General features: G+C 38.3%; 1 protein-coding gene across 3 annotated transcripts in view; it reads left to right on the top strand.

Annotated features, from left to right (window-relative positions):
• The window catches only part of Dennd1b (DENN domain containing 1B), a 227,737-nt gene that overhangs the window by 200,597 nt on the left and 11,505 nt on the right, over positions 1-15,635 (top strand). For all 3 annotated transcript variants that reach the window (XM_055624574.1, XM_055624573.1, XM_055624576.1), the window contains one exon: positions 880-987. In XM_055624574.1, the coding sequence (XP_055480549.1) occupies positions 880-987 (108 nt within the window). The remainder of the gene's footprint in view (positions 1-879; positions 988-15,635) is intronic.

Raw genomic sequence — 15,635 nt, 5'->3', positions numbered from 1 at the left:
GTGTGTCCCTCTTATGTTCTTACTTCACCTGATTTTGTATGAGTTTGAAGCCCCTGCTCTACAGACTTATTGATTGATTGATGTTTTAAAGGCTTTTGAAGTATGCTTTTCCTTTATTCAAGAAATTGTTTTTCATCACAAGCTCTTTGTCAACTATCTCTATGCTATTCAATATGCATCTACTGAATAATCTCTTTATTGCTTACATGTTTTATCACAGAAAGTAGAGATCTTCAAAAATACTGTTAACAGGATGTATGTCTTCATAAAATTGTTTGCCTTTATGGTACAATTGAAGATCTTGCTTTGAAATGACCATTAAAAAAAAAAATCTTGGTTGGAATTAATCAGGATATGCCATTATTTGGTTTTACAAGTTCATTTAAATGGTAGTTACTACATTGAAGAATTCCTAATTTATAAAAGATCACCTCTGACAATTTGATTTTAAATCTATGATTATGGCAGGTATCATGTGAATGCCCATATAACGAGATGTGTTTGGTTTAATTACAAATTACATCTTTGCAATTTTATTAACAATTATGTTTTGAAGTTTTACTTTTGAAGAAAACAAACCACTTAAAAATCTGCCATTTTAGTAATGGTGAACATTTATCTTCATATAAATTTTGTTTCAACTAGTCAAAGTATAGATTATTTTTGAAGTTATTAAATTAAGTAACAATATTAAGTGTTAATATTGAAATTATTAACACACACCATAGAAAAATCTTTTTTTTTCCTTAGCTTATTCTTTGAAATTATAGCCAAAATGTAATTGTTTTCTTTGGATGCTTCACAGATACCTTATTAATCAAATAACACTAGCTAAAAAATAGAGTACTGTAAAATAATTCTACTTTTCTTCATGTGTAGGACAATGAGGAAGATCATGGGACCTGTTCTGGCTTGGTACAGTACACACCAGTTTACATGTTACACAATGAAAAGGGAGACGACAGAGAGAAGCATAAGCTTTCCCAGGTGAGGATGCTTACCCCTGTGCCACAAAGATTGCACAAATTCAGCAGATTCCTCAGGAGTAACTTGGACCATTAATATTCATGTAGGAAAATCAACATTAGTGATCGGGGGGAGGGGGAGTAGTGGACTCAGGACTGTCAATGGAGAAACAAATATTCCTAATCTTAGAATTCCATCTTGATGTAAACATGGAACATCCCAAGAATATTCTAGGTAACACATCACATTCAAAACATAAGCTTATTGTACTGTTTATTAAAATGTTGGCTAAATTTGCCATTGGACTCTGTGTAAGCTGTCTAAAGGATTAATTTGGTGTTAGGACAATTCATGTCCACAAGATATCTCAGTGTGTATGTACAGCTTTGTAGCACCCAAAAAGTCCAAACATGAAACAGTGCTGTTCTCAAGCTTTTTACATACAGGATATTTAATTTGTGTTTTGTCATGTCTTCAAAAAGTTTATGCTCCAGTGAGTCTGAGAGACAGTTCAATCTGTGATTATGTGAAATGACAAGGAACAGCAATAATAGACTCCCTTTGCCAAGAACATAACATGAAACCCAGGCAAAATTAAAACAATATTAGGAAATCCAAGGATGAATTAATGTATAGATGATCCTTAACTTATGATGGGGTGCCTCCTGATAGACCCAGGGGAAGTTGTTCATATTGTAACTGAAAATGCCATAAAGACACTCAACTTATTGCGCATCATAACTAAGCAGCCCCATACACTGTTGGGTTGTTCCCGCTGTGGCAGCATCTGACAGGAGGCTCTGAGTCCCTGCACTACCCAGAATCAAGGAGTAGTATTGTATCATTTACTGCTCAAAAGTTGAAAGATCATTTTTACCTAAAATATATTGCTTTTCTCTGTAGTAAACTTAAAAACCTATATCTGACAGAGGGCTAATATCCAGTATATATAAAGAACTAAAGAAGTTAAACAGCAAAAAATCAAGTAATCCAATTAAAAAAAAATGGGGTACAGAGCTAAACAGAGAATTCTCTGCAGAGGAATATCGAATGGCAGAGAAACACTAAGAAATGCTCAACCTCATTAGCCATCAGGGAAATGCAAATCAGAACGACCCTAAGATTTCACCTTACACCCATCAGAATGGCTAAGATTAAAAACTCAAGAGACAACACATGCTGGAGAGGTTGTGGAGAAAGGGGAACCCTCCTCCACTGCTGGTGGGAATGTCAACTTGTACAACCACCCTAGAAAGCAATCTGGCGCTTTCTCAGACAACTAGGAATAGCGCTTCCTCAAGATCCAGCTATACCATTCCTAGGCATATATCCAAAAGATTCTCAAGTACACAATAAGGACATTTGCTCAACCATGTTTGTAGCAGCTTTATTTGTAATAGCCAGAAGCTGGAAACAGCCCAGATGCCCCTCAGTGGAGGAATGGATAGAGAAATTGTGGTATATCTACACAATGAAATATTATTCAGCAATAAAAAAACAAGGAAATCATGAAATTTGCAGGTAAATGGTGGGATCTGGAAAAGATCATCCTGAGTGAGCTATCCCAGAAGCAGAAAGATGCACACGGTATATACTCACTCATATAGACATATAATATAGGATAAACCTACTAAAATCTGTACACCTAGAAAAACTAATCAAGAGGGAGGACTCTTGCTAAAATGCTCAATTCCTATCCAGAAAGGCAAAGAGGACATCAGAAGAAGGAGAAAAAAGGGAACAAGTCAGGAGCCTGCCCCAGAGGGCCTCTGAAAGGCTCTGCCCTGCAGACTATCAATGTAGATGCTGAGACTTATAGGCAACCTTTGGGCAGAGTGCAGGGAATCTTAGGAAAGAAGGGGGAGATAGAAAGACCTGGAGGGGAAAGGAATTCCACAAGGAGAGCAACAGAACCAAAAAATCTGAGCACAAAGGTCTTTCCTGAGACTGATACTCCAACCAAGGACTATGCATGGAGATAACCTAAGACCCCTGCACAGATGTAGACCATGGCAGTTCAGTATCCAAGTGAGTTCCATTGTAATAGGAACAGGGACTGTCTCTGACATGAACTGATTGGCCTGCTCTTTAATTACCTCCCCCTGAGGGGGAAGCAGCATTACCAGGCCACAGAAGAAGACAGTGCAGCCACTCCTGATGAGACCTAATTGACTAGGATCAGAAGGAAGGAAAAGAAGTCCTCCCCTATCAGTGGACTTGGGGAGGGGCATGAATGCAGAGGGTTGAGGAAGGGAGGGATTGGGACAGGAGGAGGGAGAGAACCACAGGGGGGATACAAAGGGAAGAAAGTGTAATTAATAAAGAAAAAAAAAAGAAAATTTAAAAAAAGAGAGAAAAAAGTCTTAAAGCCAAACCATCATAGCTTAGGGACCGTATATCTAAGAGTTTTTTTAGACTTGGCTATTTTGTATGCTGTAATTAAATATTATATAAAGCTTCTGTTCAAATGCTGATATCACTAAAAATACTGTTCCAATTGGGAAAGTGTTTAGAAAAATAGCAGTGAAATCTGTTATTTTGTAGTTAAAGTAGGCTTCCAAAGATTTTAACCAATTAAATCTTCCATATCAAATTGCAGTTTGTTGGGCACCTTTAGACTCAAATGCAGAGTGTCTACAAAGCTTCTTTTACGAATTCTGTCAAGGTTGACAGCCAGGCTGATCATAGCATTTGTCTGTAGCTCATACTAGAATAGTGGCAGGTAAGGAGCCACACCTTAAAGGAAGGAGGGCTTTATTTGGCTCCCAGTTTGAGGGTGCAGTCCACTGTGGCAGGAGACTCTGGATGGCAGGTGTTTGAAGCAGCTGGTAACATGCCATGCACTGCTAGGAAAACAGAAGAATACTGCTACTCAGCTGAGCTTCTCCCTTCTAGTTCACCCTGGGATCACAGCCCACTGAATGGTGTTACCTACCATTCTAGAATGGTAGAATATAGAATTCTAGAACATAAGAATATAGAAAATCTTCATAGGTACATGCAGAAGTTATTTCTGTGGGATTCTAAATACTATTATTGTGTAAATCAAGATGAACCATGCAATTCCAGGTTTTGTCATCTTGATAGCAAAACATGTCACTTTAAAAGTATAGCTTTCTACCTTTTGTCCTCATAGGCTCACGGCTCTCCCATAACCCGAAATGTGTGCAACACAGCATCAAAAGTCCACATAGTCTTTAGCGACCCCGTGCTGTTTAAAGCTCCGGAGTGCAGCTCTCAGCTGAGACTCAAGTGTCTAAGATAACTCCTCATGTTAGTATTCAGTTTTCTTTTTAGACCAATGTATGACATTTCTATTATAACTTACTAATTTCTGTTTTTACATGTTTCATGTTAATTTCTAGAAATCTATTTTTTAATTTCTAGAAATCTATTTTTTAATTTCTATGATTAAGGAATAAAACGTTTTTATATACATGGCAAAATGATTACATTTGAACAAATTAACATATCCATTACCTTCTCAGTTAACTTTTTGGGCACATAAGAGCACATCAAACCTACATTTATCAATTTCTCAGTATACAATACATTGGAGTTAACTGTGATCCTTCCCAGTACATCTGATGGAAAAATTAGTACAGAGCCAGACCTGACTTCTTTGAAAAAGGAACTTACTTTTAACATTGTGTAAAATAAAATATCTCTTTGTGTTGGTTTCCTCCTTTTTAATTGATAATAACATCATGCACCATTTTCCTAGGCTGCTATAGGGAATTGTCAGTGTGAAAAAATAGCTTCATAAATGAAGTATAATAGTACTCTACAATTGGTGCTGTTCATGTGCACACATGTGTCCTGAGTGCCAGGCCCTTTGTAACAATGGCCCTGTTTGACTCTCTTGCCTTGTGTGAAATTTCTGTCCTTAGTCACTAAACAGCACTGTGTCACAAAAGTAGCAGGTATTCCTCTTCTCTAAGTGGGCGGCTGACTGCTGACTTTAGCATATGATTGCAAGAGCAATATACATCTTGTTTTATGAATAAGTCTTTTGTCTATAACTTTGCAAGGTGGTGTTTGTTTTATTGTTAGCTGCATTAAGAAATGACTTTGAATGGACTTGACTCTTCCTACTCTGAGTCCATTTAATTATCAGCACTGACCCAGCTGTGGAAAGAATATGGCTTTTTTAGTTTCTACCAAGACTTGCCAATGAAAGACTTTGTTTTCATTTATCTTTCAGAATATTAAATGAAATTGTGATCATTTGAATTATAAGAATGTGTCTTAAACGTAAGCAAAGTCTACAGTGTGGATGCTATGGGAGATGAATTTAAATGTCTGTCCCATTACCTTGCTTGTCTTTGGAATAGACTGTGAATCTATAATCCTCCCCCAACAAATAGTAATTTGTGTGCTGGTCTGCTAATTAGTATGGCTGTTTTCTGTTTTGTTGATGAGGCTTAAATAAATGTCAAGGGTACAGCCATGAAGAGCTCCCAATTAGGCTTCACATTTGTAAAACCCAGCCCTTTCCCTTCTGTGTGGAGATGACAGTTCTAACAGCCGCCCTAGCCTAACAGGACTCCAGGGAAAGGATCCTTCTCTGATTTTATTGAAAGTAGGGCCAGTTTGGTCCAGTGAGAATACTGCTACCGGTCATGGTGCAGAGCGGTTTTAATCCCATGTACTTACCTTCTTTTGTCAATTTTATATTAACAGAATCCTGAAGAGTTAGTGAACAATATTAGCCCATTAATTCTAATTTTGTCATATGAAATTGTCTAAAATGTAATAGAAAATTTTAAGAATAAAGAAAAAGTCCTTTCAATAATAAATTTTAGACTATAAGCCTGAGCTAGGATCTGCTTTAAAGGATATTTACTATTCTTGGCTTAGTCCAGCAATCTTTGTGTGTATGTGTTTGTCTTTCTATCTGCTTCTGTCTCTTTCTTACACATATATACACACACACAGCACACACGCACATGTATGCACACACTCAGCTAACTATGCTAGTGAACAAGAATAAGAGCTTAGCCATGTCATGAGGCAGCATTAACAGATGGATGGCCCTAAGCAAGACATTTCACTGTGACAAAATTTCATGGAAGAGGAGAACTGAGGATGCTTTTTGTTACTAAGCCTGATTAAAACCCTGGCACACATATCACTTTTAACTGTGTCACTGGGACAAATGCTAGTCCACTAGAGTTTCTCCTTTCTACCTTCTAGACTGTTTACATAGTCTCTGCAGGGAAGGTGGCCTTTCCTTTGCAGAGTGCTGTCACACAGTGTGCTTGACGATGAACGCTCACTAGGAATGGAGCCAAGGCTTTGTACAGTGCTCACGAGTGGAACAATGTGTAATAGCCTTGCTACTATACACTGGTAGTTTGAAATAAGAACAGTTCTTTCTTAAATAAGTGATGAGGATATTTTCCTTATAAAATGTGATTGATAAGATTTTTTATATACTCATGCTCATTTAAAATGAAATGTTGGTGTTTCTGTGTTTCTTTTTATGTTAGATTGTTTACAAAGCATTCTAACAGAATTGAGTAGCTATTACAAGTTTATAATTGATAAGTAGTATACTTTTTAATTAATTTTTTTATTTTTACATTAATTACATTTTATTCTCTTTGTACTCCATCTATAACCCCCTCTCTCATTCTCTCCCAATCCCACCCTCCCTCCCTCTTGTCATGCCTCTTTCTATAAGACCACTGATAGGGGAGGTCCTCCTCCCCTTCCATCTGACCCTACCTTATCAGTTTACATCAGGACTGGCTGCATTGTCTTCCTCTGTGGCCTGGTAAGGCTGCTCCCCCATCAGGGGTTGGTGATCAAAGAGCCAGCCATAGAGTTCATGTCAGAAAATGTCCATGTTCCCCTTACTAGGGAAAGCCACATGGATACTAAGCTGCCATGGGCTACAAATTAGCAGGGGTCCTAGGTCATATCCAAGCACTGTCCTTGGTTGGAGTATCCCTAATATACTTTTATCTTTTACAAATATGCTCTGAAGGTAGGTGTGTGTGTGTGTGTGTGTGTGTGTGTGTGTGTGTGTATGTGTACATTTTTGGCTCACAGAGTCTTTTAAGCAAATTATGTCATAGCTGCAGTTCAGTGTATGGTGATAAAAAGAAATCCCACCGTGTTACCATATTTAATGAATATGATAATCAGCTAGTTTATGTTTTATAGATACTTAATGTGTGTTTTACCCACTACAAATGTAATTAATTTAAAAGCAACTTAAAATACAAAGACTTAGATGCTCATTAATTTTGTAGCTCATAAGAAAAATAAAAAATAAAAATGAATTTGTGTGTAGTTCATAGTAATGTTGTAATGGCAAAGTTTTCTTTATAAGTTGAATCAATTCTAAAGTAAAATATAATTGTAATAAATGGTAGCACTTCTGTTGAAGTGACATAAAAAGTGTAAAAAAAGTGGTATAGTTGCCACTTGTAGTGATATACACTAGAAAAGTCACAAGTAAAAAGTTAGTTTGTTACATAGCGTGATTCTGTTTTTTCAAAAAAAAAAAAAGTGAGAGATTATACAGAGGGAAATAGCCACTTTACTTCTCCTGAAGACAAAAGTGATGATAAATAACAACTCAAAAATTATTTCTGTTGGTGTGGATTAGAGGAGGGATATGACAAGTAATTATTAAGAATACTTGGTTTTGTAAAATAAGTATTTACTTAAGACAAATAACAATTGTATTACTTTGAAGTTATAATTATATCATTTCCACTATGTCTTTCCTCCCTTTCAAGTCTTCCCACACACCCCTACTACTTTCCTTCAGGTTTATGGTCTCTTTTCATTAATTGTTGTTATATACATATATGTATATACATATTCTCCTATATACAAGCTCCTTAGTCTGTATATTATTACTCATATGTATGTTTTCAAGGCCTGCCACCTGGTATTGATAAAACTGGTATACTTTTCCCTGGAAAAGCCTATTTCTCTCACTCAGCATTCTTTACTTGCCTGTAGTTCTGTGTGTCGAGTTGAGAACTCTTTTTCCTGTCTATGTTAGCCATGTGTGCTGTTGTCCCTAATCAGCTTGTGGTTAGGCAGTCATGTTAGATGACACTTTATGGGTGTAGCTTCTGATATTACCAAGAGCCACAATCTCACAGCAAACTATCCAAATCTCTGACACTTACAATCTTTCTGCCCCCTGTTCTGTAATGTTGCCTGAGCCTTAGGTGCTGAAGTGGTTTTATAGATATATCCCATTGGAACTGGGCTCCACAACTCTACCTTTTGATTGGTTGTGGTTTTCTGTAATGATTTCATCTGTTCAGAGTGAAGGTTCCCTGATGAGGAGAGGACTATACATATGTGTGGTATAAAAACAATGTTTAGAATGTAGTTGGAATTTATGTTGGTTTACTAAGGTGGTGGAGGATCCCCTGACTTCACTAGTCCTGGGTCTTTGGCTAGGTTTCCAGTACCAGCCATGGTTTCCCCATTGAACAGGATTTAAGAAGACAAATAATAAAAGAAATCATGATAAGTAATCATTCTGAACTTTATGTTTGTTTTGGCTCAGTACTGAAGATACTATTCAGGTAAATTGCTGGTTGAAATAATAAGAAAATCTTCTCAGAAAATTCAAAGGATAAAACTCTTTTGAACTAAGTTAGGTGAATGTAAGCGTAAGAAGTATTGCCTAAATAAAACACATTAAAGCAGCATGTATTCCAGGGTCTCTTCATGTTGAATTTAACCTCATTTTTTCTAATGTCACTAATTTATACAGTTGATTTTCGATGAAACATACAGGCACCATGTCGTTAATTAGAAAGAAGTTATTTTCTCTGTTGGAACGGTATTACTTTCAAACATTTCAGATTTGATTGTAGTTAAAATTGTTTCAAAAGGAAACAAACGGCTTACATGCACGCCCTCTAGTGGATGTTGTGTGGTGCCAAACACTAAAGCCATTAAACTGGCTTAAATTGTCCAAGAATACCACTGAGAGACAATAGTCCTGTCGGTAATACTCTGGGATTTAAAGTAATAAATTTATCTCTGCAGAACAATGCTTGGTATATTAGAAAACATACAGTGGAAAAGAAACATTTATGTAAATGTAATATATAATTTGAAAAACTTTAAAGTTTAAATTTAAAATTTAACATTAAATATAACATTAAATGTTATAATTTTACTCTTCAGTTTAATTTACCACAAATAACTATTATATACTCTTGAAACAAAGACAAAATGTACTTTTTTTCCACTTAATAAATATAGTTAATGAGTATTGCCATTTTAGACATTATATAGAAACATGGAAAAATTTTTTCTCTGTTTTCTATGCTTCAACTTAAGCATTACCTATTACCTAAAAAGGTTATGATCTTTAAAGGTTCTGATCAAATTAACAACATTTCGCTATTCTAGAAATACCCATATTCTATACACAAGTACTTATTTTCTCTCAAGAATCTTAGGATAAGGAAATTATGCTTCTCCTGCCTGGTTTTTGTATAGCACTGCTTTGAAGTTTCTCAAAGATCAGTGTTGGTTGATGGATGGAAAAGCCAGTCCATTCCTCATAGTTGCTCTTCCCACTATCCATCGGGATCTTCAGCTAGACTGCCGCTTCTCAAAGGATCACTAACTTTTTCTTCTTCAATAATGTATTTAACATTTAAGCATATTGTTCTAACTAGAAATATTTTGCACCAAAAAGTTAACTGTAAAACTACTGGCAAAAGTTGTGTTTTCAAATGTTAAAGACCAAAAAGGTACTGGGATTTCAAACACAGATGATTATCACTCAGCGTCTAAACAACCCTTAACAGCTGGCTTGGAAATAACTGGCTTGACACCATGTTGCAAGTGCCCATGCAGAGGAGGGTGGGTGCTGTGAGTGCCAGCCTTCTTGTGCCCGTCAGCACGCTTTAGAGGTAGGCTCCTGGACTATTGCCATTGGGCAGCTTTTTAGATAGTCTCTGAATGACAAGGAAGAATGACTCCTAAAGCACTCTGTTTACGGGAAGAATACTTCGCCAAACCAGGGGGTCAGTTGTGTTTCTTGCATTCTGTTAACTCTAAAGTGTAATGATTTTTAAGTTAAAAAATAAAAGAAAACTAGAACAGAGTCCAGCCAAATTAAAATGAGCCTCTGTTAATGCACTGGCCGTGCAATGTGGACAGAGTGGACATACTGTCGTGAGAGTCCCATTCAACTGTCTGGCCATCAGTGGATGCTAGCTCATGGCTTTCAGGGCCATGCGTCTCCTCAGGACCTCTGGTGTTGTTAGACTAGCCAGTTGCTGTGAAGATCGCCTGTCACCTTTTCAATCCTTAATGACTTGCACACACAGGAAGACTCCTTTGCAGATTTTTATTCAGTCTCCGTATTCGCCTTCTGCCTCATCAGCCTTGTTTGTCACTTAAGAGGGAACAGAAAGATCTGTGGCCTTAGAGTATGTCAAACCCAGACAAGAACACCAGCTCTGTCCTATGGATGGTTTGTGAACATAAAGATCTTTATTAACCTCTCTAAGCCTGATGAGCTATAAAATGATGGTTAATCATGGCCACCTCCATGGATTATTATGAAAATTAGAGTTTTGTTACACATTTTGTTCTAGTACTCACTGCAGTCAGTTTCATATTAGGTGATATTTTCCCATTTTATTTATAGTAACAAATCCACTACCACTACAGAGAGAGAGAGAGAGAGAGGAAGAGAAAGAGAAATTATCTTTCTTTTTTTCCTATCAATTCTGCTTGGGTCTTTTAATTTTTTTCCATTTTTTGCTATCCATTTACTCATGCATTGTTTATCAGTTCAATAATATTCCATAATTCTTAATTGAATGCTAGATTTCATGAGTAGAGTACATTAATGTTTGCATCTAGACGTGAGCATGCTGTTTCTTTCATATGGTATTGTTACAAAGGGTATGTCTCTCTGGAATTAGATTTTGTTACCGATAATCCTATCTGTAGGAGCTGTTATCTTTGTTTTTGTGGAATACTTCTGGAGAATTCTCTGAGTTCTCTCTGTTCTCCTGATCCATCCTAAGCTTTCCTCAGTACTTGTTTACCTGAGCCACATGGCGCCAGGGATGTCCTTGGCCCTTGCCTTGTGGCTGTTCTCTGCTCTGGTGTATCTTCAGTCTTAGGCAAGGCATGTCCCTGCACCTTCACTGTGAGCCTTTGAACAGCTCTGATAGTTCATCCCTGTCCTTGTGACAAGGAAACAATTTAAAAGAAAAGGTTTATTTTAGCTCATGGCCTTAGAGATCCATTCATTTATAGCCATTGCTTTGGACTCATAGAAGGCAGAGTATCATGACCGCAAATGAGTCCGGCAGCCTCAGAGCTTAAGAGAAAGGAAGGGCCGAAGATAAGCTTTGTCTTCACAGAGCATGTCCCTGATGACTTCCTTCCTCCCACCAAGCCTTACCACCTGAAATTTCCAGCACAACCCCCGCAAAGCACCTAAGGCCTGGCCAAGTTTCAACACATGGGCCTTTAGAGGTCATTCCTGTTCAAACTGTGGCACACAGCTCCTTTATATCATCATTTTTTCTTGTGGGAGGGATTTCTTGGCCTCCTCCCCAGTAGAATAGATGTGGGCTTGGTGTCAGTGTGGGGTCCTTCACACCAGCAGAGAATTGCTTCTGCACTTCCTCTCACAGTCTTGGGAAGGCTTTAGTTTTCTATGAAGTAAAGGTGTAGAAGAGTTTGTGAGCATCATGGCTGCAAGTCTGTCTGCTCTCCTGAACTACCACAGCGTCTTTCCAGTTTGTCTTACCTGCACTTCCGTTAGCTGTAAGTGAAGTTACAGGAATGTGGGCAGGAAAGAGGCAGGGACTGCGAACACTCCAACCCTTTCTGTCTTGGAGAATCCTGGCTATTCTAAATTGACAGGTTAGCCCTTGCATGTTCTTTATATAATGTTTTATTAAACTCTCAGGAGCTAACCTTCTTAAGGGAAGCTCATTGCTGTTTTCTTTGCCAACGCTTTCTGATAAATGAAGCTTAGTTTACTTGGTACTGTACATCTTGTCTCTTTCATGGATTCAAAAGTAATTATGATTTACTTTTTAGGTTATCTAGTCTTTGTCTTTGTTAAAGTGGGAGTGTCATTCTCCTGAATATTTCTGCACCAAAAAGGAAGCAAAATTGGAAGCAAAGGAACTAAAATTTAAGATTCTCAGTCTCAAGCCTGTAAGATAGCAATCTCATTAGAATGGAATGCTACTGTTACATGGAAGCACACCGTAGGTGGCAGATAAACATAGAGAACAAAGCACAGAAAGCTCACAAAGACTGTGAGATCAGTGTAGGCAGAAGATAAAGAAATCCTTATATTTTCAGGACCATGTCAAAATCTTCACTGCTGACCAGCCCTATAACACTCTCCTTCTCAGGACTGGGTTGTCATGCTTTCTGAAGACGTTGGCCTCTTACCCAGTAACAACAGACATCATTAGCACAAGTCATTAGATCTCACCAATTGTGTGTCTTGTTAGTCCTTTCCCTGTGTATACTGGAAGGCTCTTCAGTCCTCAGGCCTCAGTGCTAGTGTCCTGCCTCAGTGTGTCCTGTCTTCCTGGAGAGTTAGCATCTCCAGCTTGCTGGCACAGTCCCTTTGTTAAAACGGGTTGAGGTCTGTCGTTTATAAGCAGTTTTTCCCTCTCACATTTTCCTCAGGCCCCTCAGGATACTCTGACCCAGCATGGTTATAGAAATGGCTTGTTAATGGAGTCTGCACATTAACTTACCAGCAACTTACCCACAACTTACCCAAGTCACTGCTTGCTAACATTTGCCCTTACCATACACAAAACAGGAAAGTGTTTAGCACAGTTTGTGGTACAGTAAGCTTGTCAAGGGAATATGATACGTGAAACATCTCACACTGAAGTGAACCTTTCGAAAGTCTTTAATTGCATTTCAGTTATACCTATAAACATACAAAAAGTATTTTAAAGCTCTTTTCAAGTAATGTAACCACTGTGCATATTCAAGGCACTGCTATTATAATTCAGTGCTATGACATTTGTATATTCCACAATTGGATTTTATGCATAAGATCAGTTGTTTGCTATAGACTTGAGGTTAGCAAAACTGTATTTCTGGATTTTGGTTGGCTCAACTCCAAAATGGGACAGTATCAAAAAGTATCCTTATTTTTAGGGGATGGAGATAAGGCTCTTGCAGAGGACCTGTGTTCTGTTCCTAGCACATATGTAGCAGTGACCAATATTCTTAATTGGTCAACTCTAGTTCTAGGAAATCTGAAGCCCTCTTCTGACCTCCTCAGGAACCAGGCGTCCAGGTGATTCACATACAAATACATCCTTAAAAAAGATTAGACGATGTTAAAGAAAGAGAGAGCAGGAAAGAAAGAGAAAGTCTATGTAGTAAGCCAGGCAGCCACCCCCCAGCAGTAGTCCTAGCCCTCTGGAGGTAGAGAGAGGACTGTGAAGCCAAGGAAGTCCTGCTGCAGGGTGTGTCTGTCTCAGAGTGTTACATACGTCATCGGAACCTCTGTGAGTACCAAACAAGCTGTTGCTGCTTCACCTGCTCTTGTCCATCCTCTCCCTCCACATTCTTAGCCTTCACCCACCCTCCGCACACCCCACCTTACCCTGTAAAACTTTGATTTTAAGCTGCATTTTGCCTTTTTAGCGTTGCTTGCCATCTAGTGATCACAATGGTAAGTGCAGGCTTACCAGGCTCCTTGATTTTGACCATTTTACAGTCTGCTCTGCTTTCCAGAAGCCATTGCAGCTGGACTAAATTTTTTTCTGGAGTTCTCTTCAGACATTCAGTTCTGTGGTTTTGTAATTTAAGATTCTTTATGAGAGTGTGTGTGTCATCCATGTAAACATCTCCTTTCTTCATGCCCCTCAGGGTCCACTCATAGGGTCAGCTCCAGGGAGAGAGCCACCAACAGCTCTCCTTGCATGCTGCTAGATTTTCAATGTTTTCCCGCAGTCACAGGCAGTGAGCACCAACTTCATGAATGTTCACTAAATGTGTACTTTACATTTTCTTAGAAGCAAAATTGTATTTTACAATTATATGTGTTGAGAATTTAGTAGTTGAAGGTTTGTGATACGCCGTTCCAAGTCTCATTTTTAATTTCTTGTTTTTGAGTGAGAGAAGCTTTGTCTGCCTTATATTCTTTTCTAAATGTTTATTTTTCTTTTAATCATGTATATATGTGCATCTGCCTGTGTGTGTATAGGGAGGGTTGGGGGTTATGTAAAGGATGCCAGAAGTACCAGTTGCTTCTAGAATTACAGGCAGTTGTGAGCTACCCAACATGGGTACTGAGAACTGAACTCAAAGCCTCTGCAAGAACATGACATTTTCTTAACCAGCAAGCCATCCAGCCACTGTTTTTATTCCCAAGGTACACCTTTCCTGTGTAATACCTGGGTCTTTGGAGAGATGGTAGTTCCCCCTGTATGTGACTCTGAAAAGACTAGTGTATTTGCAGTATTCCTCATGAAGGGCAATATTTTTCATTATCGTATATGTGCCATGGAAGCAGTGAAATGCACATAGTCATGCTTACTGCATGTCTATGGAATGAAGAAATTCTAAGAACTGAAGGAAAACAGATGTAGTTACTACCTTAACTTGAAGATCCAGTGTGTAGTACCAGCTTTTAGTAAGTTCTGAGAAAATAGTTGAGTCAATGGCTTTCTGTTTCTGGACATTATCTGGGACTGTAAATACAGCATTGGTTCTTCTTGCCACCCTCGCCCATGCTCTCATCTCCCACATTTTCCTGCTAAATCTATGGCGCCTCTACAATTACACCTATCCAACTAACTTTTTAGAAATTGTATGCCACCTAGTGATCAGAAGAATAACTGCAAGTTTTAATGGCCCCAGAAAGCACCACGAGAATACAAGTTCTCATGTTAGCAAACCAAAAGTTATGACGCACATTCTCACATCTGATTGTCCAACAGACGGGCTTTGTATGTGTCTTTACCTCTTCTCATATCTACTCTCATATCTACTTAATACCTGTGACCTTTTAGAGCCCAGCAAAAAGAGTTCCTTTGGACTCTCAGATTATTAGGTCAGGTGCTTAATAAGTACTTTCATGGCAATGACAGCTTAATAGAAGCTAATTTCAGCCATACCTTTTATGCTTATTGGTACAAATGATTACTAGTTTGTTTAGTTTTATTTACTAGACAAATATTTAGTTTATTTACAAGGACACAGAGCCCTATTCTTGGACCTAGTTATGCCCTAGCATAACAAGGCACAGAAAAAAAAATATTTCTTTAATCTTCATCGAGGGAATGAATGGACATAATGCCCCTCTGTGCTTTAGGAACACTGAAGAAGCTGATGTCAGCCAGTTAAGTACTCAGTTAGTTTGCTGTCATGTCAGCATGACACAAACTAAACTCATCTGGTAGGAAAGAACCTCAAGTAAGAAAATGACTCCATAAGATCTGGCTGTAGGCAAGCCTTTAAGGCATTTTCTTAATTAATGATTGGTGGGGGAGGACCCAGCCCATTGTGGGTGGAGTCATACCTGGGTTGGTGGTCCTGGGTTCTATAAGAAAGCAGGCTGAGCAAGCCATGGGGAGCAAATCAGTAAGCAGCACTCCTCTGTGGTTTCTGTATCAACTCCAGCATCCAGGTTACTGCCCTGTTTTAGTTCCTGTCCT

The sequence above is a fragment of the Psammomys obesus genome, unplaced genomic scaffold (assembly GCF_907164565.1).
Source record: "Psammomys obesus unplaced genomic scaffold, mPsaObe1.curated_primary_1811, whole genome shotgun sequence".
Classification (NCBI taxonomy): Eukaryota; Metazoa; Chordata; class Mammalia; order Rodentia; family Muridae; genus Psammomys; species Psammomys obesus.
The sequence above is the reverse complement of the archived record's forward strand: the minus strand, read 5'-3'. Positions and strand labels throughout refer to the sequence as shown.